Here is a 26,169-nt window from a genome sequence, read left to right on the forward strand (position 1 = left end):
CCATTCTCTCCACAACTGCCCCATCACTCATTGGGAGTGGAGGGGGTGGAGTATGCACCCTGTGTGTACGTGGTGTACACGCCGTGTACACGTAGTGAGTCATGTCCGCGGCGTGTTGCCAGGCAGGGCGCCACCTCCACGGCGAGGCTGTGGAAGTCCTCCCCGGCTGCGCGCACCAGCTGGCCCAGGCGGAAGATCGGGCAGTAGGGGGCGGCCGTGGCGCTGTAGCGGCAGCGCTTCAGGTAGTCCGCCTCGGCGCGCTCCAGCACGTTACGCCTGGCACGCCGGACACACGGGTGGACACGGGTGGACACGGGGGCACACGGAGACGAGGGCAGGGTGAGGGTGTACCGTGAGTGCCTGGTGCGGAGTGTAACCATTAACACTGGGGGAGACAAAGGCGGCCGGGCGTGGTGCTGGCCACGCCTCATCGAGGGTGCCGTGCCGGCCGTCGCTAGCAGCACTTGCCCCCAACAGTCCGTGAAGGCTACACGGGGGATCTTTGCCTTTGTTATATATCACCAGACAAGAGGCTCCTCTGGCGCTCCCTCGAGTCACGTGGAGGTGGCAGTGACAGTGACGGAGCAGTTGCTGTACCGCACCACTGTGCCGTGCAGTACAGGTGTGTGTGTGTGTGTAGTACAGGTGTGTGTGTGTGTATAGTACAGGTGTGTGTGTGTGTGCAGTACAGGTGTGTGTGTGCAGTGTGTGTGTGTGCAGTACAGGTGTGTGTGTGCAGTACAGGTGTGTGTGTAGTACAGGTGTGTGTGTGTGCAGTACAGGTGTGTGTGTGCAGTACAGGTGTGTGTGTGTGCAGTACAGGTGTGTGTGCAGTACAGGTGTGTGTGTGTAGTACAGGTGTGTGTGTGTGCAGTACAGGTGTGTGTGTGTGCAGTACAGGTGTGTGTGTGTGCAGTACAGGTGTGTGTGTGCAGTACAGGTGTGTGTGTGTGCAGTACAGGTGTGTGTGTGTGTGCAGTACAGGTGTGTGTGTGTGCAGTACAGGTGTGTGTGTGCAGTACAGGTGTGTGCGTGTGGAGTACAGGTGTGTGTGTGTGTGCAGTACAGGTGTGTGTGTGTGTGCAGTACAGGTGTGTGTGTGCGTGCAGTACAGGTGTGTGTGCGTGCAGTACAGGTGTGTGTGCAGTGTGTGTGTGTGCAGTAAAGGTGTGTGTGTGTCTGATGGAGGTGTGTGTGTGCAAAATGCAGGTGGGTGTGTATGTGCAGTACAGGTGTGTGTGATGTAGGTGTGTGTGATGTAGGTGTGTGTGATGGAGGTGTGTGTGTGTGATGTAGGTGTGTGCGATGTAGGTCTGTGTGTGTGTGATGGAGGCCTTAATAGGTGCTCGCTTACCATCGCTTGCATTCTACTACTGAATTTTGAAGATCACATTGACTATATTGGTAAAAAGACAAAAATAAAAATTGGTTTTCTGTATCGACACAAGCACTGCTTCCCCCCAATGTTCCGTTTGGAATTGATAAAAGCTACCATACTGCCTCTACTTGACTACTGTGACATCGTGTATAAATCAGCCTCAAGTACTGTACTGAAGAAGCTTGATTCCATCTATCACTCGGCCTTAAGATTTACATTGAACTGCCCATATAGGACTCACCACTATGATTTCTACATTGGGTCAAACTTAACATCTCGTAATGTTCGACGGCTTGTGCACCAGATCTTATTTATTCACGATGTACTTACAAAAAAATCCGCAGACTACCTACTGGATCTCCTCTCTGTTTCAAAGAACAAATTTGACCTCAGGTCTTCGCTCATTTACCAGCTTCACATTCCCTATTGGCGTACAAAAACTGCAACTTGAATCGCTACCAATGAGATCTTCTCTCAAAACTGCTCTAGAGGAGTTGTACACCCCTTGCTGCCACTGCTATTCATTGGCGTAAAATAAAATAAAATGTTTCGCTCCGGATGACGCTGCAAAGTATTATCTGTATTTTGATTTAGCGTGCTGATCTTAAAGGTGCATTGCAAAATTTGATACTCCGACTGATGCTTCTGTTGTTGTGGAGTAACTCATGCAGCCAGCTATGGCTCTAGGATTTGGTGTTACATGTTATTTACGTAGTTTATTGTAAAAATTCGGTCACAGTCCCTATGATCACTGTTACGTTGCAATTATGGCTTTATTTTTTGGTGATTTTCGAAAACGTTTTTTTGGGTTGGACATGTTTGTTTTGTTGTAGTACGGAGTTAGACTGATGGCCTTAATCTAAGTTTTATTGTGGCTGTTGTTTGACTTGCATCCCACTGGGATTTTTTTTGCACAGCGTTGGTGTACGGTGCTTTTTTTCAGGAATATTTTGCCGTTTTTGTCATGGATTTTCTGTTTGCACAGTCACATGGTCACTTTAAGATGTTTTCTTGTTCGTGTTTTAGGTTTTTTTTTGTTGTGGTTGCACCCGATTCAATAGCCGAATGGCTCACAGGGCTATACCAAAATAAATAAACTGAAAAAAACAAAAAAAACCATGTATGTATGTATATGTGCATGTATGTGTATATGTGTGTGTGTTAAACTTCCTTCGCACTGTACGTAGCCAACTGTGCTAATCGGGAGTTGCGGGGGAAGGACAACAAACTGAACACAAATCATATTCTTAGTTCTTTCGGTAAAGTCACGTTGAAGGGAAGCAACAAAATAATAAAATATATAGCAATATAAAAATAATTATATATAGTATTATTTTGTTGTTTCCCTTCAACGTGACTTTACCGAAATAACTAAGAATATGAATTACTGCAGTCACGAAAGCTTTAAATCAAAATTGAACACAAATCAGTTCTAAATAAATGAGTTTGTCAATCTCGATGATGATTTAAAAGTGCACCGCTCCAGTGCCTTCCTGGTAGGGGAGTGAAGAGCGTTCCAGATAGCCGCAGAAGCGTATCTGAAAGCGTGCAATGCAGTGACCGCACGTACAATCACACGTAGGACGACTCAGCCCCAGGTGAATACCTGGTGCGGTGTGTAAACATCGCCACTGGGGAGACAAAGGCGGTCGGGCGTGGTGCTGGCCACTCACCCCCTCGTGCGCCGTTCCGGCCTTCACAGGTGCGACTCGCTAACAGCACTTGCCCCTACAGTCTGTTAAGGCTATTTGGGGCAGCTTTGTCTTTGTGCATATATACGTGCGTGTATATATGCGTGTGTCGAATGTCTCACTTGCTGAAGTCAAACTTGGGGAACCTGATTGTGTTCTTGATGAAGACTGTGAAATTCTCAGCCCCGGCGAGCACCGGCCTCCTGGACAGACGCGGAGAGAGCGGGGACGACGCTTGCTCGTAACCACACACGAGTTCACAGAACCTCCTCGCTGGGGCTACGCATCTCCTCCACACGAGACGACACTTCGTTGAGCTATCATTTGTGGGTGGCCAGGTCGCTTCTGAAAAAAATTGTTGATAATTTAGTTTAATCCATAATGCGTTTTTTTTGGGTTAGACCACGTAAAAAGTTTAGTTTAACCAGCCGACCCCGTTAAATACTTTCCTCAATCTACGCTTACGCCTCACTGTGTCCCCGAAGCGAACGGCAGTGAAAACCCACGAGGGATCCTCTCTGTAATCCCGCTGGCAGCAGCGAAGCTTCCTGCCTGACCCCTCTGCCGAGCCGCGTGGTTATTTTGTGTGGCGGCTTTCTCGCCGCGCTCCGAACCACCAAACCCCCCCCCGAGTTCAGTTCTCTCTCGCAGCCAACGCCAGGTGACGGGCGTCTCAACCCATCCTGGGCCTTCCCCTAGGTCTACTCAGCCTTAAATGTATACCCGGTGCGGAGTGTAAACATCACCAACCCGGGGAGAGAGACAAACCGGGCGTGGTTACTGCCCACCACCCCGCTCGTGTGTTGTGCCGGCGGCCTTCACAGGTGCTGCGACTCGCTACTAACGGGTGATCCTTGCTGTGTGTAAAGGTGTTCATGCAGCTCTCCATACAGGTGCTCATACAGGTGTTCACGCAGGTGTGTGTGTGTGAGGTGCCCCTCACCGTGGGGCCGTGGCCTTCTCCACAGGGCACCAGGCTGAGATCTCACAGGTGCGTATGCCCGGGCTGTAAGGAACACAGCGACCGGTCCTTATACCTGGCAGGCAGAGGAGGACAGGTGAGCGGCTGTCTGTGTGAACAGGTGTGAGCGTGAACAGGTGTGTGGAGAGGGTGGCCACCGCTTTCACTGCACACCGAATCCGGAGAGATTTCTGAGTGCTACGTCGATCACAGCTGTGCGGAAGTCACGTAATGTAATACATGTGTTGAGGAGTTCCCGACGACGACTCGGAGACGGCTTGAAGGTAAGGGCTTTCGCCAAAGGTTTATTAAGTGTATTACAATAGCACAAAGGGTGGGACAACTTCCCAGGGGTTAGGGGTCCTACACTAAGTCCTGGTCCAGCCCGGCTAGCTCCGGTCTCTCTCCCTCGAGTCGGATGGGGGCACTAGCCAACCCCACCGACCGGGAAGAGCAGCACCTCCTACGGCTACCAGCGGCTTCACTCCTGACTCTCGTCGATCCCTCTCTACCCCTGGTTCCCTCTCCACCCTTCTCACTCTACCCGTTCCCACAGTGACCCCGCTTTCGTCACGGGGTCCCCCTTAAATACTAGACGAGACATGACATCATCGAGCCGCACAGCGCGCATGATGCCACGTTCCGTGACGTCATCGCACTGGACGGCACACATGACGTCACGTCCCCATTTTACTCCTCTACACATACAAACGTACACGACACCGGCAGCGTAAGTGCAATAAAACGGTGAAAGAGACAAAATGGAATGTTTGAGAGATGCCACACGCGAGACGCTCGGACGGCAACCGCCTGCTTTGTGATTCCCACAGCCTTCGGCAAATCCCTCACGGTCAACGTTGGCGTTCCCTTCGCCGACGTCATCACCACGTGAGGCTTCTCCACACCTTGAGCACGTGGCTCCTCGCTTGCCCCTCCCAGTTGACGCTGCCCCTCCGTGTTGACGCTGCCCCTCCGTGTTGAAGCTGCCCCCCGTGTTGAAGCTGCCCCTCCATGTTGACGCTGCCCCCCGTGTTGACGCTGCCCCTCCGTGTTGAAGCTGCCCCCCGTGTTGAAGCTGCCCCCCGTGTTGAAGCTGCCCCCCGTGTTGAAGCTGCCCCCCGTGTTGAAGCTGCCCCTCCGTGTTGACCCCTTGCCCACCGGATTCTCTGCGCTCGAGAAACTCGTGGGCTGGAGGAGAGGCCGAGGAGGATGGCCTCATGGTCTCGCGAGGCTGCATCAGATCGAGACTCGGGGATAGGAAGGGGGCTTGCTTGAGGAGCTTTGCCGGAAGGGACCCCTGGGGAAGGGGGCTCGCTTGAGGGGCTTTGCCAGAAGGGACCCCTGGGGAAGGGGGCTTGCTATGGGGGCTTTGCCGGAAGGGACCCCTGGGGGTTGAGCGACCCAGAGTGGATGCTGCCGTCCGGGCGTGTGCTCCCACACTTGACTTGACCGTGGCCCTTTCCAACATTTACAAAGCCCAGTTTCCGCTTGGCTGGAGACCGTTTCCATGTTCGGTCCGCTTTGCCAGTGTGGCCTTTGTGGCGTTGCAGGGCTAATGAACTACGTTTGTTGCATTGCAGGGCAAGTGAACTACGTTTGTTGCGTTGCAGGGCTAATGAACTACGTTTGTTGCGTTGCAGGGCTAATGAACTACGTTTGTTGCGTTGCAGGGCAAGTGAACTACCGAAGGATGCAAGCAACAGGAAGTACCTCCTCCGACTAAACAAAGCGCGCGGTGAGTGCGGCAGGTTGCATGGGACCGGGACTTTGTTCGGCTGCATGCCAGACCGTGCCACAGGCAACTCAGTGGCTTGGCTGTCGAGTGTGCAGGCGGTGTAACTGCACCGGAGCCCACGGGACGGGGCGGCCCAGGGAGACCTCGGTTCTCCGTGCCGACCGTCGATTCAGCGGTGTCCAGGAACGGAGCACGTGTCAACGTTCTCACCGCTTCGCAATTTTAATTAGCGTTGACCTTGTTAGAGTGTTGCAGTGTTCAGTTTGTCGTCCTTGCCCCCGCACCTCCGATTAGCACGGTCGGCTACATGTGGTGTGAAAGAAGTTCCAACGTACGCGCGGTACAACACCTGAACCCCCACCGCACCTTCGTGAGCCCGCGCTGAGCGGCGTGGTGGAAACGGTCCTCGCGAGTTTCGACGTGGAGCCCTTAACCCAGAACAGGGGCCCGTGGCAGGGCGGCCTCCCGCCGCACGCGTCCTCGTCGATGACCTTGGCGGGTGCCGCTCGACAGACACCACCTTGTCCCGACCTTCGCCAAGACGGGTGGAGGCTGCCTCTGATTCTCGGGCGGGCGTCGTACAGGAGCGGTCTCGATCGTCCTGCACTACTCGTCCGGCGCGAGCGACATCGTCGGGGCCTGCTTCCACGCACAGCTGTTGAGCCTCGCTCTGCCGCGCGGGGCCACCGTGGAGGTGGCCGCGGAGCACCGGGACGGCTTCCTGCAGCTGCAGAGAGGCGAGTCGTAGCGGCCCTTCTGCATAGCACGTGACAGTGGGGGCACTTTATTCCAGGCAAGGCCCCACTGAGCTGTCTAGCTGTTTTTTCACAAGTGACCTGGCCACAAATGATATGTGGGCTCATCATCATGATCATCATGTGGAGATTTCTCGCAGCCAACTACTCTAAATGCGTGGTGACGTTGATTCTAAATGTGGAGGGGAAAACCGGAGGGACCCGGAGATAAATCCATGCAGTGACCGCGGGGAGAGACGCAGGCTCCTTGGGGCCTCGTGTCAGTGGCGTTGTCTCCGAGCTCCAGCGTGCCGCTCGCAATCAGAAGGTTGCCAATTAAATTTTTTTCCATTTAAATTTCCATACTTGGCAGTAAGTCCCGAAATTCCGAAGACTCGCTCGGTGAGAGGGATTATCTGGGTAAATGGCAATGAACCTGAGAGGTATGGCAAAAAGAGAAGTAATAAAAAATGGTGTTGTTCGGGAAGAATGGAAGGAACCGGAAAGAGAGGAAGACCTAACAGAGCGAATCTCATGACCACAAAATAAGAGATTGGTGCCAGATAGGTGTGGCCCTGCTTGACCATACTAGCACTACATGACAGAGAGGAAAATGGGAACAAATGACGAAACGTGCAGTGGACACCCGCGGGGCTATCTGCCCCATGGTTCTTGATGATGATGACGATGCGTGAAAAAATTGGCAACCAGTTTTTTTTACCTAACCCATCGGGCGGCTGCTAAATTTCAACCTTAAGAATCTCGATGTTTACTTTGGCTCTCGTTTCTTTTGCGCAGAAATAACCGCCGGCGACCCCTGCGTGTCGGCGTCTCAAGATTTCGCGACGCGCCTCTTCCCGGAGGTGCTCGCCGGGCTGCGGAGCGCTGGCTGGGCCATCTCGGCAAGCCTCCTGCAGGCCGACGAGTGGCGGGCACAGTGGCACCAGTGCCACCAGAAGGCGCAGTGACGACGTCAAGAAGGGGGATTCGCGCAACATGAGAAAAAACGATTCAATTTGGGGCATCTGTTCCCGTGGGGAGAAATGTGGGGGGCTATGGGGAGTAGGAGGAGGGGGGGCCGTGTGGGGGAGCAGGAGGGGGGGGGGCTGTGTGGGGAAGCAGTAGGAGGGGGGGCTGTGTGGGGGGGAGAGGTAAACCAATGTGCCACCCGTGGAGTATGTAAGTAATGCTCCACGCACGTAAATATAAATACAAATGTATTGACAATAAAAAATCGGAACGTTTTGTTCAGTGGCACAGTGAACTGTTCGTGATTTTGTATCACATCCCGCGACATAAATCCCAGCACACATTTGATCATCCTAGCCCAACCTGGGGAGGAGCGGCGGTGCAGCGGTCGGCACGCTGAGTTCGGTGAGCGGAGTTCGATTCCTGGCCGCAGGCTGATATCTGTGGCGAGGGATATCTCACCACGTGGTCCTGCCCCACGCTTCACTAACCCACATTGACCAGTGTGGGGAGGTATGGTCAAACAACCCTCAAACATCAATGGGGAGGCCTTCCAGGAGGAGTTCTAGGTATAACCAAACTTGGTAATGTTAGTGACATTGAGGCAAGCAGTTTGGCAGTTAAAAACAAAGGTCAAAATTAGTAAAATCACCCAGTAACATCAACAATGGGTGGATGGTCGCTCCAGAGGCATCACAATGTTCAACATTGTGAGTGGGGCTTGGGCAAGCCACCGGCGCCGCCGCCGCCGCGAGGAATTTGGGCATTGACGCAGGACCGTCGGTCACGCCGACGCCGTGCCGGCGGCGGCGGTGTCAGCGGCACTGTGAGGCGCAGTGCACGGAGAGCAGCGTGTTACCGTGCCGGCTGGACACGGAGGTGACCGCGTAGGGGAACGTCTCTTGGAGCTGCACGGGCCCAGGGACGCAGGCCTCGCCGTCGGTCCGGCCCTGCCTCCCCCGCGCGGCCTTCCCCCACGTGAACACTTGCCCTCCTGGCCCGAGCACACGAGAGAATCACGCACGCGCGTGAGCACGATCTGCACAGGTTATCATTGTGCAACGAAGATAACTCGTGGTTTTTAAGACACAAACGCGAGTCATCGTGCGTGAACGCGCGTTGGCGCGACTTGCGTGAAACTAAACCAGAGAGACGCGCGCACGCACGAGCGGGGGATGTTTCAGCGAGACAAGGGAGCATTGCTTGAGGGCTCATCTCCATCGCCGGTGGTGGAAATTCCCCATTCCTACAGCGGTGGGCCCAGTCTGTGCAAAAAACAACAACCTCTGACTCCACACAAAGTGTTACTTAATTTATCACCACGGGAGTGGCAATATTGATGATGGGGCGTCTGAGCCAAGTGCTCTGATCAAAGAGGCCCCCACCTCCCTAGCATAAGGTGGTCATGGTTACAGACCTTTCACCATTCAGCTGCTGGATGAGAGCCTCCCCCACACCGTCAGGGTTATTTCGCACTGGTCAGCGCGTGTTGGTGAAGGCGGGGAGTGCACAGACACGCACAAAGATAACAGAGATCCCCCATATTAGGCTGGCATGGCAGACGAGGTGGTGGGTGGCCAGCACCACCTCATGGCGACCTAGGAGAGGCCCAGGACCGATTGAGATAATCGTCACCGGTGTTGGTGGCCGTGAGCGGAAAAAGAACTTGTGTCTCTGGGTTCGTAACACAGCGCACTCACTACACTACTGCTACACTACTGCTCCCCACACACGCACGTTCACACGCGCGCACGTTCACACGCGCGCACGTTCACACGCGCGCACGTTCACACGCGCGCACGTTCACACGCGCGCACGTTCACACGCGCGCACGTTCACACGCGCGCACGTTCACACACACACGGTGGCGGCGGCAGCAGCAGCAGCGGCAGCGTCGTCGTCACCTTCGGCGACGGCCACGGTGAAGGCGTCGCCGCACGTGACCTGCACCACCTTCACCCCGCCGAGCCCGTCCACCGGCTGCGGCGCCCGGCTGCTCGTGCGAGCTCCCCCGCCAAGCTGCCCGTGCTGGTTGCTTCCAAACGTGTAGCACGTGCCCGTGTCTGCACGACGAGACGCGGCGAGATCGGCAAAGAATTTGCCAGGGCCGGTGACCGAAGAGAGGAAGACGGGGGGGTGCAGGGACAGGACGAGACAGACGGGGGAGATGGAGGCGGAGTGAGACGCCCTACACACGAGGCAAAGAGAGATGGGACAGACGGACACACCAGAGAGAGTGCGTCCTGGTGGATTACAAACGTGCCACGACTGACCGCGTCACAACTGACGACCGAGTCCGTCACAATGGCACGAGCGCTACGTGCAGAATTGCTCAGCTCGGTATTTTGAGGACGATGCACACGACGGAGGTGAAGGAGAGCGACGAAGACAAGGCAGACGGAGATTTAAGTATCTGATCAGCACGGTTGGCTACGTACAGTGCGAAAGAATGTCGACATACATCGTTCCCCGGTCTGACACTGGTGAGACTATGCCCTAACGAAGGCCGTCTCTGGTGTCGGCCAAATCAGTTTCAAAGACAACGCCACGTATAATTATCAGCGCATGTTTTTGTTTGCACGTTCACAACAAGTACCGTGTGTGATTAATGCGGGAACTTGATTCCTTGCAAAAGGTTTATATTTGCTGTTCAAGCATCTGAACACAACTCGCGCCCCACCTGTGACGGCGGCAGAGTGAGCGGTGCCCAGCGCCACGTGGACCACCCGGGCACCGTCCAGCGGGCTGGACTGCACCGGCGAGAGCACCAGCGACTCCTCCGTCTGCTCCGCGGGGCACGCGGCGTCGTCGCCGTCGTGCGAGATCTTATCCAGGCCCAGTTTGTTGTACCTGCGGCGTGCGTCGGGCAGACGTAGAGGGGGCGGGGGGGGCGGAGGGGGGCCAGGGTGGGCATACGTCCCGGTGCAGTTGTCAAATCGGCATCAAATGAGTACCTGGCGCGGTGTGTAGTAAACCATCGCCACTGGGGAGACAAAGGCGGCCGGGCGTGGTGCTGGCCACCCACCCCCTCGTGTGCCACAGTGCCGGCCTTCATAGGTGCTCGCTAACAGCTCTTGCCCCAAGTCTGTTAAGGCTACACGTGACGGGAAGGGGGGGAGATCATTTGTCTTTGTATGTAGGTGGTGGCTAGGAGATGTTAACTACCTCGCCTGCCATGCAGGAGCCGTGGGTTCGATTCCTGATGCCTGCTGCTGCTGTATATTTGCGCGTCTTTCTCTCCCCACGGTCGCGTGGATTTTTCTCCGGTTCCTGCGGTTTTTCCCTCCACATTTAGAAAAACGCGTTTAGAGTATTTGGCTCCATACATTTCCACATCGTATTAAGCCATTTTGTTGCGCTATCATTTGTGGCCAGGTCACTTCTGACAAAGAGCTACATCGCTCAGTGGGCCTTACGCGCTAATCGGAGGTGCGGGGGAAGGACGATAAACAAACCACAGAGGAGCAGTGGTAGAGAAATGAGACTTTGAACCCAGCTCGTACCGGTTGCTGCCGCAGGCCAGGAGCCTGCCGCTGGAGGTGACGTCATGGAGCAGTCGATGCCGCAGTGCGCGGTGCACGGCTCGTAGGGCGGAGGGACGGCCACCGGCTGCGGGCACACGTGGAGCTCCTGATTGCCCAACCCGAGGCGCCCTGGGGGATTGGAGAGACACGCGCAGACGCATGGAAAGATGCGCACGGAGGGACAGAGAGACGCACAGAGAGACAGACAGACACAGAGAGACACAGAGAGACAGAGAGACACACAGAGAGACAAAGAGACACAGAGAGACAGAGAGACACAGAGAGACACACAGAGAGACAGAGAGACACACAGAGAGACAGAGAGACACACAGAGACACACAGACAGAGAGACGCACAGAGAGACAGAGAGACACACAGAGAGACAGAGAGATGCACAGAGAGACAGAGAGACACACAGAGAGACAGAGAGACTCACAGAGAGACAGAGAGACACACAGAGACACACAGACAGAGAGACGCACAGAGAGACAGAGAGACACACAGAGAGACAGAGAGACGCACGAAGACGCCGAGAGATGCACACGGGGCTGGGTCCGCGTGCCGGTGTCGTTACGGAAAGTTTCGTGACATGTGTGGGTTTGTTTATTATAAATAAGCATTCATATTGAACTACAACTGACTTTTTTATTGTACCAGGCCCACTGAACTATATAGCGTCTTTGGCAGAAGTAACCTGGCCTATCACAAATGATAGCTCAACGATGTGGCTTGTCGTCATGTGGACATTTATAGCAGCAGCCAAATACTTTGAAATGCGTGGCGATGTTGATTATAAATGGGGAGCGAAAATCCGGAGGACCCGGAGAAAAATCAACACGACCACGGGCAGAGAGAGAGAGACGCAAACTCCAAATATACAGCAGCAGCAGGCGTCAGGGTCGGGATCGAACCCATGACCTCCTGCATACCAGGTGGGGGAGTTAACATCTCCTAGCCACCGTGGCACCCTACTTTGACGCCGGCAGCACTGCGGAACGTAACAAAGAATCGCTTCTTCGCATGTCTCGTGCGGCAACGCAATCCGTCGTGCGCGGAGGGAACGGCCCACGGAAGCGGACACTACAGAGCTGCCTCAGATTGCCTTCAAAGCAAAGGGAGTTCATGACATTGTGGCAATTTTTCTGCCAAAAGTGAGCAGCGATCGCCTCCATTCCTTCCCATCAGTGGCACCCGTCGGGGTGCAGAGGAAGTGACAAAAACAAACACAAGAGGTATTGTGGGTAGAGGGCGGGGTAATCAGGCGACGGGGGCGCGCACGAGCCGTCCCTGCCCCCGTGGGAAGGTGCCACGCGTAACGGACGACGGCAACGCGTGCGGAGGGCGGCACCGACGAGGAATTGCACGTGCCCACCGTGCGCACGAGAAAACTCAACGTATAGGCCTCGGCCCCCGTGGTTCCGTTGAAGAGTGGGGAGCTGTGCGGCGCGGCGTGCCGGGCGGACTGGTTGCCGTGCACGTGCCGGAGGAGGGGATGCAAAGCGGCTCTGTGGCAATGCGGGGGCTGACATCCACCCGAGGAACAACATCTCTACTTGGCTATATCTACGTCGTTAATGCATCCGGTGTTTTGGCTGTGGGAAGTCGCGTGAAATAGCGTTCGCTAAATAACAAAATTGTTCAAAGTTGAAGAGCGATGATGCCATCGGTGGACGACGCAGGAAGTGAGACGAGCGAATAATAAAAGCCGGGAAAAAAAACGAGACCCCCATTTGTCGTTCCACTGCTGGATGAGCGCCTCGCCAACGCCGAGAGGGGTGGTGGTAATAGTGGGGGTTATTGAGTATTTGGGCTGCTATACATTGCCGCGTCATAATGATAATCCACTTTGTTGAGCTATCACATTTGTGGCGATGATGAAGTTGTGATAGCTAGGTCAGCTTCTGAAAAAACAGCTACATAGCTCAGTGGGGGGGCCTTACCTGGTAAAGCTGAAAGAAAACCAGTTTACGAGTTCAGTTTTCGTGGGAGGTTGGAAGTCTTACCGTTGTCTCCTCTGCCCCAGGCAAACACCTCTTGCTCATTGCTCACCGCCAGGATGTGCGACATCCCGCAGGACATCTGGGTAATTTCGTAGCCCAGCAGCGCTTCCACAATCTTGGGCTGCCAACGACACAAAGAGTAATACCAAGAGCATTCGCTCGCACCCCACGTCACGTGTGTGTGTGTGTGTGCAGAGCTTCTATCGCACCGTGACGTAGTGATGCGAGCGCTGATGTACGCTACGGCGGCGATGACGCGGCGATGGAGCGGCGATGGCGATGACGAAGTTGGCTCCAGTCTCCTCGTCAGTCATCGTCGTCGGACTTGGACGACGAGGGGGTGCTCAACGCCTCCTCCTCCTCTATCTCCTCATAATCCTTCTACCTCCTCATCGGAGCCCTCACTACCGCAGCCCCACCCCCCCCCCCCCTCTCGTTGAGAGGCGCCGGGAGGAGGAACCACAGCCATGCGGTGTGGAGCCGGTGTCAAGTCCCCCCCCCTCACACCAGAGCTCTGCCATCCCCTACATATGAAGGTGTCACTGGTCAATGAGCGAGTGTTCATTATACACGTGGGAGCGAGGGGGGCAACACGATCACACGCGTCCGCACAGCGCTCGCTCAGCTCCATTGGCTTCCGGTTGCCGAACGAAAGCGTCGTTGTAAGTTGGCACCCATTACACACCAAGCGCTCGCCACAAAATAACCACAACACCTCACCGATCTCGTCAAGGAGCATAAACCACCATCAGCACGCCAACTCCGCTCATCCTCGCAGAGGCGGCGGCGGTGGCTTCTGGCTGGCCATGGAACAAAGACGTCGGTGGTCGTCGCATCGCGCGCGGCGCTTTCAGACGCGCTTCTTCTGCGGACGTCTGGAACGCTCTTCCTTCCGACATTAGTAAGCGCACTGGGCACTACGCGCTTTTAAATCATCGTCATCTAGATCAACAAACTATTTTCTATAGAACTGCTTTTTTGTGTTTAGTTTGTTGCCTTTCCCCCGCACCTCCAATTAGCCACGGTGGGGTAAGTACGGTGCGAAAGAAGTTCAACGCACACCCGCACAGACGGAAGAGGTGGAGCCCACATTTGCTGAGCCGCCTTCTGATGAGCCACGGTTCTCGACACCTCGACACCCACGGGAAGGGAGTTCACAACATTTGGGCGATCCGCCAAACGTCGGCCCGAAGACCAGGAACTGGTTCTCGGCAAATGTTCAGGATCCATCCCCGAGCCTGAGCCAGTTCTTGCAACAGACGTAAAACGGCGCTGTTATTCCAGGTGGGCGAACTCCGTGCCGTCGGCACGCACTTGTCATGGGCCGGACCCAATAGGAGTGGTCCCATAAGAGTGCACAAAAACACAGTAACAGAGGTTTATTTTTTGGGTTAGGTCGCGTAAATATGAACGTGGTGTCGTTACACCCGCCACCACCCGCCATCACCCGCCACGGCCAATGAGTAAGGTTTGTCACGTCAACCAAGCATGGTGACACAGCCCGATGATGCTGGTGGTAATTATCAGCGAAACGTCACGGTACTCGAATTGTAAATGTTGTAGTGGGTTTACTCTCCAACACACCGGGCGTCCTGGACTAGCCACTCATTGTCATCCCATCATCTCGTCCACTGACGTCATCTTTCCAATCTCATCCCATCGCCGTAACAAATCCCATCATCCCATCCCATTTCTCTCAACCCATTATCCCATCATCATCATCATCATCCCACGATGCCCCACAGTACCTGTGCGACGTCGCTGTAGCTGCCGTGGCCAAGGCAGCCGCTGCTGCCGCTGCCGTAGGTCATGAGGATCCCCCTGTCTGGAAACAACGACACAGAAGGCCCGGGTTCGCACGGTGACAAGATGCAAAAGCTCGCAAGGGCACGAGACAACAACAACGACGACAACAACAACAACCAGCATCACTGCCTATGAAGGCCGGCACTGTGGCACACGAGGGGGTGGGTGGCCAGCACCACGGCCGGCCACCTTTGTCTCCCCAGCGGCGATGTTTACTACACACCGCACCAGGTACTCATTTGAGGCTAAGTCGACCTAGGGGAGGCCTAGGACCAGTTCAGATAATCGTCACTGGTGGTGGCCGTGAGCAGGAATCGAACTCGGGTCGCCGGGTCCGCAGTGCAGTGTAGCGCTAACCGCTACGCTACCGCTCCCCACGCACACATTGACAAACACGAACACACACTGACACACACGAACACACACTGACACACACGAGCACACAATGACACACGCGAACACACACGAGCACACACACGAACACACACACGAACACACACACGCACACACTGACACACACGAACACACACGAGCACGCAAACGAACACACACGAGCGCACACACACGAACACACACACGGGTACACACACGAACACACACACGAACACACACATGAACACACACGAGCGCACACACATGAACACACACGAGCGCACACACGAACACACGAGCGCACACACAGGGACACACAGGGGGACACACGAACACACACGAACACACAGGGACACACACGAAAACACACGAACACACACATGAACACACACGAGCACACGGTGACACACAGGGACACACAGGGACACACAGGGACACACACACGGATACACACGGGGACACACATGAAGACACACATGAAGACACACATGAACACACACGCGGACCGGTGAGGCATGCGGTGAAGAGGTCGCCGCAGGAGACGTGCTGAATGGTGACCCCGGACTGGCCCTCCAGGAAGCGCGACACGAGCTGGGGCTGGACGCTACCAACCGAGCCGGGGAGGGCAGCGTCGCCCACCGTGCCCGGAGAGGCCTGCACGCACGCAGACCGCGGGGCAGCGGGGAGTGGGCAGCGGGGAATGGGGAGTGGGCAGGGTGCAGCGGGCAGGGTGCAGCGGGCAGGGTGCAGCAGGTAGCAGACAGTGGGGAGGATGGAAGAGCTGAGTGACACGGTGCTCACAGCGATCCACTCTTAGGGTGGAGAGACTCGGCTCATGATCATCGTCGTCATCAGCCTTATCACTGTTATCGTCATCGGGGTCATCGCCATCATCACAATCATCACCATCATCAAAATCATCACCATCTTTGGCATCGTCACAATCACCAAAATCATCACCATCGTCATCATCATCACCATCATCATCACCATCATCATCACCATCATCATCACCATCATCACAATCATCACCATCATCACCATCATCACAATCTTCACCATCATCATCACCATCATCACAATCATCACCCATCATCATCACCATCATCACAATCATCACCATTATCACCATCATCATCGCCATCATCATCATCGCCATCATCATAACAAAGATGAAGAAGCCTGGCGTGAAGCTGTGTGACCCCGCGTTTCCGGGTCGTCCCGCGCGGGCGTGAATAAATATTGTGATTGCGACACCTCGTTCTGCACAGAGACAGCTGCCACCGGGGCCCCCAGCCCCCCACCCACGGGGAGCAACTGCAGCAGAGCGCCTTGATGACGACGACGACGACGACGACGATGCGATGGCGAGGCACGCGGAGGTGCTCTGGACAATTCAAGCAAGCTTAAGTCTTCGGTGAGTTCCACGTTGTGCTCACCTCCCAGACGATGAGCCTGCCGCTGCGCGTGACGCCGGCCCTCTGCGTGCGCCCCACCGCCACCTGCAGCACCTCCGTGTTGGGCATGGCCAGCTTGACGGGCGCCAGCGTCCCGCTGCCCCACATGTAGACGGAGGAGAGCGGCGGGGGGGCAGCCCCTGCCCTGCCGGCGCTCCCGGCCGGCGCTCCGTCCCCGGACACTGGCGCCGTCGGCCGGGACGCGGAGACGGAGGGGGAGATTTGATTGGTTGCTCGCACCCAGACCAGTCCGGGTTGCTCACGACGTTACTCACGACGCGTAAAAATATAAACGTTGTGTCGTTCAACCCGCCACCGCCCGACACGGCCAACCGGCAAGGGTTGTCACGTACGCAGAACGTGTCAATTCGTCACGAGTACGGCACTAGCCGGTCGTGTGCTGGAGAGCCAAGCCACAACGCAACATTCATCCCAGGGCCTTGCAATAATCTTGAGCCAATCGGCTCCCGCACAGTGGGGGCGAAGGGAGTGCGGTTGAACGATGGGCGAGCGTGAAGATACTCACGCGGGAAGCGGGGGCGACACACTTGCCTCGCCCTGCCCTGTGCGTCCAGCGACAGCAGCATCATCGGCTTTTCCATCCTGCAATCGACATCGCCAGTACGATTTAAATAAAAACAATTTTTTTTTACAAATACAAAAAAACCCGTGGCCAAAACTAACGGAGAGGAAGGAGCAATCCCGTGGTGACGACGGCTCCCGTGCGCAGGAAACCCGCTTGGGGAGCCTTCGTCCAGCAGTGGATTGATCATGGCTAATGATGGTGACGATGACGACGACAAATCCTATTCCTTAACATAGGAGCCGGATGGGAGTGAACGGGGAGGCGAGGAGGGGGAGATGACTGAACGTGGTGGAGGGCGCCACGGTGGCTGGGAGATGTTAACGAACACGCCTGCTGTACAGATCTTCTTTCTCAGAAGCCTCCTGGATATCACAAATGATAGCTCAACAAAGTGGCTTATCGTCAAATAGACATTTCTAGCAGCCAAATACTCCAAACGCGCGGTGATGTTGATTCTAAATGTGGAGGGTAAAAGCCGGAGGACCCGGAGAAAAATCCACGCGACCACGGGGAGAGAGAGAGTCACGCAAACTCCAAATATACAGCAGCAGCAGCAGGCGTCAGGGTCGGGATGGAACCCACGACCTCCTGTCTATCAGGCGAGGTAGTCAACATCTCCTAGCCACGGTGGATCGAGCTCGGGCTCGCGGGACACAAACCTGGCGGGCACCCGGCCGATGTCCATGTAGAGGCGGATCATGGCGCTCATGCACACGGGGTGAGACAGCACCTCGCTCAGCTGCGGCCTCTTGCTGGGGTCCAGGTTGAGCAGGCTGACCACCAGCTGGCGCAGCTCCCCGCTGTAGCGGTCCGAGACGGGGGCAAAGTTGCCACTCATGATCTTCAGCACCAGCGCCGGCAGATTCTGCCGGCAGAGCGGCGCCCCCGCCGGCCACGTAAGCGCCGGACAACTCTGACCCCCCCACGCCCCTTGTACCCCCCCACACCTTGTACCCCCCCACACCTTGTACCCCCCACACCTTGTACCCCCCCACCTTGTACCCCCCCACACCTTGTACCCCCCACACCTTGTACCCCCCACACCTTGTACCCCCCACACCTTGTACCCCCCCACCTTGTACCCCCACACCTTGTATCCGCTCGTGCGTCCGAGCCGCTCCCAGCGTGGGAGGTCGGCACGGCACCGCGTGGCTTTTCCCACCGGCTGTTAACCAGAAACCGAGCCGTGCCACGATGCAACGACGTCCCGCGCCCGTCAACAAAGCTTGCTTGCTCTTTCCACACTCCGGTGTGCGGACACAAACCCAAATCGGTGTGGCGCATTCGTCCGCGACAACTCAACTCGATCGGCTCCGTCGCGTGGCGGAGGGCATAGCTCAAAATGTTGGCTTGAACCTACGCGGCGATACAACCTGCGATGAGCACGGTTGGCTACGTACGGCGCGAAAGAAGTTCAACGTACGTACACACGCGCGCACGTACAAGAGAGGCGAACGATGACTCGCTTCCGAACTCGTTACCAAACGAACGCGCGGAGGGGACACGTCGGGGGGGGGGGGGGGAGCCGGGTGGCTCACCTCGGCCTCGAACGCCCTCTTGAGGCTCGCCAGCTCGTACAGAATGCAGCCCAGGGCCCATATGTCACTCTTCTGGTTGTAGGGTTTACCCTCGCACAGCTCCGGGGAGATGTAGCACGGGGTGCCCACCACCTGCAGGCCACCGAATCACCCACGGGTTAAAGGCAGTTGGCTAACACAGCCAATTACTTACTTGGCTATCACAAATGATAGGTCAACAAAGTGGCTTATCACGTGGAAATGTATAGCAGCAGCCAAACTCTATAAACGCGTGGTGATGTTGCTTCTAAATGTGGAGGGAAAACCGGAGGGCCCAGAGAATAATCCACGTGCAAACTTCAAATATACAGCAGTAGGAGTCAGGGTCGGGAACGAACCCACGACCTACTGCATACCAGGCGAGGTAGTTAACATCTCCAAGCCACCGTGGCGCCCCGAGAGAAACCAGATAAGATGGGCCAAGACCATGGAGGGCTTAAAAAACCGTGCTCGCTACAATTTCTGAACTGTTATCATAATTATAATTCCGCCTTTCCAAACTCTGTCATATTCCACTTGTTGCAAGAATTAATTCTCCATTTGAGCCCGGCGGCTGCCCTGGTGAGTACGAGTGTGTGTACGGATCGTGGATACGCACCCGTCTGCGGACGTCAAAGATCCTGCGAGGTTATTTTAAAAAAAAAACAGAACGCCACACGTGTGTGCAGTGACGTCACGGTCAAAATGGGATAACACGGCTCGCACGTGAGACTCCACGAGGAACGACGCCGCAGAATCAGACCGGGGGGGGGGGGGCGAGAATTGCTGCATGATTTTACTTTTATTATAATTTCTCCAAGTGGACGTGGGCCGCCTGGCGTGCGATGGGTACAGCCCATTGGGCTCCGTGCATTGAGCCCCCTTTGTCCACGTACCGCACGGACACGGCCAACGCCTCGTCCCTTACCCACCAGTCGCCAGATCGACCCTCCGGCCACGTGACTCGGTGGGGGTGCGACCGTTGACGATTCCTTCCTCACATCGCCGATGGAGGACGATCGATGATGACGATTTCACCCCCCCACCCCACCCACCCACCCACCCCCACCTCTTCCTCACCGGGAAGCGAACCGGAACGATTCCGACGCGCCGCGGCCGCTCACCGTGTACGCCTTGCTCTTGCTGCTCAGGATCTTGGAGATGCCGAAGTCGCCGATCTTGACGACCGTCTGCCGCTTGTCCAGCAGGATGTTGTGCGTCTTAAGGTCGCGGTGCAGGATGTGGTTCGAGTGGACGTGGTGCAGCGCCAGGGCGATCTGCACGAAGAAGTGCAGGATGGTGTCCTCGTCCAGCAGCGAGCCGCCCCGCTTCTGGATGTACTCGGCGAGGGTGCCCCCTGCGCCCCGCCACCACGGAGACAAAGGTTCCCCACCGCGTACGAATGTAGTACGAATGTAGTACGTATGTTGTACGTATGTTGTACGTATGTCGTGTGTGGGGAGCGGTAGAGCAGCGGTTAGCTACGAACCCGGGTGACCCAAGTTCGATTCTCGCTCACGGCCACCAACAGCAGTGACGATTATCTTAACCGGTCCTGGGCCTCCCCCAGGTCGACTCGGCCTCAAATGAGTACCTGGTGTGGTGTGTAGTAAACATCGCCACTTGGGAGGCAAAGGCGGTCGGGCGTGGTGCTGGCCACCCACCCCCTCGTGTGCCGTGCCGACCTTCATAGGTGCTACTCGCTAACAGCACTTGCCCTAACAGTCTGTGCAGGCTATACAGGGGAAATTTGTCTTTGTTGTCTGCTGTGTGTTTGTTGTATGTTGAACTTCTTTCGCACCGTACGTAGCCAACCGTGCGAATTGGAGGTGTGAGGGAAAGACAACAACCTCAACACAACAAGCAGTTCTAAAGATAAAAGAGTTACCAATGTAGTATAGTGGTGTAGTGTAATATATAGCATTGTGTACACCATGGAAGTCCAGTTTACACTGGAAGTCCAGTTTCCCATGGGAATACATTCCATTCTAGATTTAAAGTTTCGTGACTGCAAGGATCCATACTCTTTGGTTCTATTCGGTTGTTTTTTACGTGACTTTACCGAATAGAACCAAAGAGCATGGGAATACAGTTTACCATGGGAATACAGTTCACAGTGGGAGTCCAGTTTACCATGGAAGTCTAGTTTACCATGGGAATCCAGTTTACCATGGGAATCCAGTTTACCATGAAAGTCCAGTTTACCATGGGCACGGGTGGGCAACCTAGGGCTCCTTAAAGGACATGCGCTTAGTGAGGACGTTATTTATTTATGAATGACCACTGCCATCTCGTATTCACCACCACCACCACAGTGCGTTGTGTGGCTCCTGAAACATTGACATTTGTTTGACCGAATTCGAAAACAATGGCTCCTCTTGTTGTTGTTGTTGTGGTTATTGTTGTGGTTGTTGTGGTCGTTGTTGTTTTGGCGGCGCGAGCAACCCGCCGCAGGGCTGCACTGCTCCGCTGGGATCTACGTGCCCTGCACGGGGAGCAGGCAGTCCCCCTTCCTGAACACCCTTCCATTCCTCTCTCAAAACCTCACCTCCTCTTCTCCGTTACCGCCCAAACCTCTTCCTCCCTCCCCTCCACTCCTCCCCGTCCCTCCCCTTCACCCTTCCGCGACCCCCAAGCACCCCGCTAATGGCTGCCACTCCTTTCCTCAATCCTCAACTCACCCCCCCCGGGCCATCTTTAAAGCCGTTCCATTCTGTCACCGTCCATCCACAAGCTCGGGCCAAGCGCCGTGAGCGAAGGCGCTCTCCACGCAAATAAATTAGCGTAGATGATGTGCAACTTTCTTTGCAGACGGGATATGCTCAGAAAACAACGTTGAACATTCAAATTCCTCACACCCTGGTCTACAAATCACTTCGTGGTCTTGCCCCACCGTATCGTGCCATGCTTGTGTCCATCGATGTTGTCGCCTTCTCGCCCTCCCACGTGCTCAATCCACGCCGTCTCTCTCTGTTCCTCCTCCTGGTGCTCAATCCACGTTGTCTCTCTCTCTGTTCCTCCTCCTGGTGCTCAATCCACGTTGTCTCTCTCTCTGTTCCTCCTCCTCCTGGTGCTCAATCCACGCCGTCTCTCTCTCTGTTCCTCCTCCTGGTGCTCAATCCACGCCGTCTCTCTCTCTGTTCCTCCTCCTGGTGCTCAATCCACGCCGTCTCTCTGTTCCTCCTCCTGGTGCTCAATCCACGTTGTCTCTCTCTGTTCCTCCTCCTGGTGCTCAATCCACGTTGTCTCTCTCTGTTCCTCCTCCTGGTGCTCAATCCACGTTGTCTCTCTGTTCCTCCTCCTGGTGCTCAATCCACGTTGTCTCTCTCTCTGTTCCTCCTCCTCCTGGTGCTCAATCCACGCCGTCTCTCTCTCTTCTCGCCCTCCCCTTCCCTAGAACAAACTTTCCCCTCCACATCAAGCGGTCACCTTCTCTCACTAAGTTTCCGCTCCTCACTCACTGTTACCCCGAGCTCACCCCACGACCCCCCCCCTTAATCTCCCCCTCATAACCACCACCGTTACCGTTCCCTCTTCACATTCTCATTACACGGCTACCACTCAGTAACCCCATTCATTAGATCCATTCATCATCAATTCCGTTTCCACCGATTCCAGCAATCGCAGATTCGCCCCCATCGCTTCCTCTCATCTATTTCACTCAGCGCCACCATCACACCAAACGTTGTGCCGCTGTTACTTCCTTGCAAAGCTCCGGCGTGTAAAGGCGCTATCCAAATTATTTTACGATAAAATCTAACTTGCGTGTCAGACTACCCACAACAATCACAGCGACGACGACAACAACAACAACACTACCAACAGTACCACGGCGTCGCCACGACAACAAGGCCTCACCGGGCGCGTACTCCATGGCGATCATGAGGGCTTTGTCCGCCAGGAAGTTCTCAAAGTACTTGATGACGTTGGGGTGGCTGAGCAGCTTGAGGACCTGGCACTCGTTCTGCGCCGCCTGCCGCTCGTCACGGCTCATCTGCTCCACGGGGATCTGCTTGAGTATCACCTGCTTGGACTCGTCCCTCCGCAAGCACAGGTGGACGATCCTGGGACGGTGGGGCGGGGGAGTGGAGAGGAGGGGGAAGGAGGCGGGGGGAGGAGGTAGGAGGGAGGAGGAGGGGCAGGAGGAAGAGGCAGGAGGAAGGACGGGATAGGAGGGAGGAGGAGGAGGGGGACACAAGAGCGTGCCGGGGGTGACGCAGGGCCGGACCGAGCTGAGATTTAAAACTTTCGTGACTGCTGGAATTCATTTTCTTGGTTCCTTCGGTAAAGTCACGGGGATAGAAAACAAAAAGATAAAAGCAAAAACCCCACGACGTTTCAGGTCGCAACACAAGCAGTCTTCATCCGCCTGATGCAGACCGCTTGTGTTGCTACTTATTATTATTACTACTTCATCCGCCTGATGCAGACCGCTTGTGTTGCTACTTTTTATTATTACTACTACTTCATCCGCCTGTTGTTGTCAAGGAGCGTCACGAACAGGCAGCGTCACATGGCGCTCCGCTCGTCACCCTCGCAGCAGCGGCTTCTGGCTGCTAAGCAACGTCCCGCGGCGCTTTCAGATGCGCGACTTCTGCGGCCGTCTGGAACGCTCTCGCGTCCGACGTGAGGAAGAAGCCACTGGGCGCTGCGATGCATTTTTATAGAGCAGCTTCCACGAGCAGCTTCCACGAAGCCGTTCGTGGTCCACCATAAACCGCAGCCACTGCACAAACCATGGCAGCAGTAGATGCGGTTACCCCTGATGATGCACAAATGGATACGATTACAAACTCCCTCCAGTAGCGGTGGCGCCTGTGGTCATCCGGAGCAGAGGCCGTGGTACAGCGCGTGACGACGCAACGCCCCTAGCCACCGAGGAGAGATCATCACGGCGACGACGACGATGATGCTGCTGCACGACCACTCCATCACTACTCAGCTACTCACGACGCGGCGAACACAACAACCAGAGCGAACACAGCAACCAGAGCGACCACAGCAACCAGAGCGACCATAGCAACCAGAGCGACCATAGCAACCAGAGCAACCATAGCAACCAGAGCAACCATAGCAACCAGAGCAACCAGAACAACCATAGCAACCAGAGCAACCATAGCAACCAGAGCAACCATAGCAACCAGAGCGAACACAGCAACCAGAGCAACCATAGCAACCAGAGCGAACACAGCAACCAGAGCGAACATAGCAACCAGAGCAACCATATCAACCAGAGCAACCATAGCAACCAGAGCAACCATAGCAACCAGAGCAACCATAGCAACCAGAGCGAACACAGCAACCAGAGCGAACACAGCAACCAGAGCAACCATAGCAACCAGAGCGAACACAGCAACCAGAGCAACCATAGCAACCAGAGCGAACACAGCAACCAGAGCGACCATAGCAACCAGAGCGAACACAGCAACCAGAGCGAACACAGCAACCAGAGCAACCATAGCAACCAGAGCAACCATAGCAACCAGAGCGAACACAGCAACCAGAGCGACCATAGCAACCAGAGCGACCATAGCAACCAGAGCAACCATAGCAACCAGAGCGACCATAGCAACCAGAGAGGCACCGCTAGCTCACACCACATACCTGTAACCAACCCTAACGTCGACTCGCTCTCGTACGCACATTACTCACTCACACACTCACACACACACTCACACACATACACACACACTCACTCACACACTCACTCACACACTCACTCACACACTCACTCACACACTCACTCAAACACTCACACACACACTCACACACATACACACACACATACATACACACACACTCACATACACACACTCACATACTCACTCACATACTCACACACTCACATACTCACTCACACACATACACACACACTCACTCACACACTCACTCACACACTCACACACATACACACACAAACTCACATACACACTCACTCACACACTCACACACATACACACACACTCACACACATACACACACACTCACACACATACTCACATACACACTCACACACTCACTCACACACATATACACACACATACTCACTCACACACTTACACACACACTCAACAACAACAACCGCCATTCGCCACTAAGTGGCGGTGACGTCACCACGACGCTTGTGCCAGGCTATGTGCACCTTGAGGCCACGTGAAGTGTCCAACGCCCGCTGGCAGGAGGTCACGGGGCAGACCCAGGTGCCACGGGTCGGCTGACTCAGTCACTCACACACTCACATACTCACACACATACACACACTCACATACTCACACACATACTCACTCACACATACACACACACACATACTCACTCACACACACATACACACACACTCACATACTCACACACACACACTCACATACTCACACACTCATTCACATACTCACACACTCACATACTCATTCACATACTCACACACTCACAAGTCGCTCACTCACCCGAAGGCTCCTCTGCCTACGACTTTTATTTTCTCGTATTTATCCATCGCGGAGTCGAGCAGAGACAGCGAGGAGGGAGCCGAGAGGGAGCCAGGAGGGAGGGAGGAGGGAGCCAGGAGGAGGGAGCGAGGATTTTGGTTCTCTCGCGACCACGGCCGCCTGCTCGCACGTCCCTTCCGGGTAGGTGAGCTGGTCACGTGACGTCTCCACGGGGGAGGAGGGAAGGTGAGGAGGGAGGGGGAGGGAGGTGAGGAGGGGGGGGGTGAGAAGGGGGGGGGAGGTGAGGAGGAAGGGGGAGGGAGGAGGGGGAGGTGAGGAGGGGGGGAGAGGTGAGGAGGGAGGGGGAGGGAGGTGAGGAGGGAGGAGGGAGGTGAGGAGGGAGGGGGAAGGAGGTGAGGAGGGAGGGGGAAGGAGGTGAGGAGGGGGGAGGGAGGTGAGGAGGGGGGAGGGAGGAGGGGGAGGTGAGGAGGGAGGTGAGGAGGGAGGTGAGGAGGGGGGGGAGAGGTGAGAAGGGGGGGGGGGAGAGATGAGGAGGGAGGGGGAGGGAGGAGGGGGAGGTGAGCACCACCAGCCAGCTGGAGATGAGCAATGATTTTTGTTCATTAAAAAACACTTTTATTAAAATTGTTTTGCCGTGTTAAAACATTTTTTAAATTCTTTCAACGTGAATTGCCCAACGAAGATATCATTTTAAAGTTGCCCCCTATTATAAACCGCTGCGGCAACACCACCGTCTGATTGGTGTGTCGATGCGGCCGTGAAGGCGTCCTCCGAGTGAGAGATTCTCCCCCCTCCACCCATCGCGAGCAGCTTCCAGCATCGTGGCCACGCCGCGCGAGACCCACTCAGCTGCGATGGTGGGGAAGGCGCCCGCGGCACCAGCCGAGGTTGGGGCCGTCCGTAAATGACGTCACGCACCTAGGGGGGGGGGGTCAGACATTTGTGACGTTGTGTGACGA

The 26,169-nt window shown here is 55.5% G+C and overlaps 2 protein-coding genes across 9 annotated transcripts; one reads left to right on the forward strand and one right to left on the reverse strand.

Annotated features, from left to right (window-relative positions):
- Positions 1–228: 228 nt before the first annotated feature.
- LOC142930391 (serine/threonine-protein kinase Nek8-like) lies at positions 229–25,411 on the reverse strand. 8 transcript variants are annotated; one of them, XM_076072709.1, is made up of 17 exons: positions 25,211–25,411; positions 22,629–22,834; positions 19,895–20,127; positions 18,753–18,884; positions 17,874–18,079; positions 17,155–17,231; positions 16,611–16,810; positions 15,678–15,825; positions 14,742–14,818; positions 12,997–13,114; positions 10,924–11,121; positions 10,149–10,318; positions 9,373–9,656; positions 8,328–8,462; positions 4,013–4,106; positions 3,192–3,272; positions 229–276 (listed from the first exon to the last, which is right to left on the reverse strand). In XM_076072709.1, the coding sequence occupies exons 1-15, from the start codon at positions 25,255–25,257 to the stop codon at positions 4,055–4,057; spliced, it is 2,283 nt and encodes a 760-aa protein (XP_075928824.1). In that variant the 5' UTR covers positions 25,258–25,411; the 3' UTR covers positions 229–276; positions 3,192–3,272; positions 4,013–4,054. The 8 variants fall into 8 exon arrangements, with proteins under 8 accessions (XP_075928824.1, XP_075928826.1, XP_075928825.1 ...); XM_076072710.1 differs by having other exon boundaries at positions 231–276; positions 10,972–11,121; positions 25,211–25,410; XM_076072711.1 differs by lacking the exon at positions 8,328–8,462 and having other exon boundaries at positions 230–276.
- On the forward strand, positions 4,106–7,511 carry LOC116957766 (RUS family member 1-like). Its single transcript, XM_032980110.2, has 4 exons — positions 4,106–4,918; positions 5,701–5,765; positions 6,350–6,502; positions 7,298–7,511. The coding sequence occupies exons 1-4, from the start codon at positions 4,797–4,799 to the stop codon at positions 7,465–7,467; spliced, it is 510 nt and encodes a 169-aa protein (XP_032836001.2). The 5' UTR covers positions 4,106–4,796; the 3' UTR covers positions 7,468–7,511.
- Positions 25,412–26,169: the final 758 nt, after the last annotated feature.

The sequence above is a fragment of the Petromyzon marinus genome, chromosome 38 (assembly GCF_048934315.1).
Source record: "Petromyzon marinus isolate PM22_M1 ecotype Great Lakes invasive population chromosome 38, UKy_Petmar_22M1.pri1.0, whole genome shotgun sequence".
Lineage (NCBI taxonomy): Eukaryota > Metazoa > Chordata > Hyperoartia > Petromyzontiformes > Petromyzontidae > Petromyzon > Petromyzon marinus.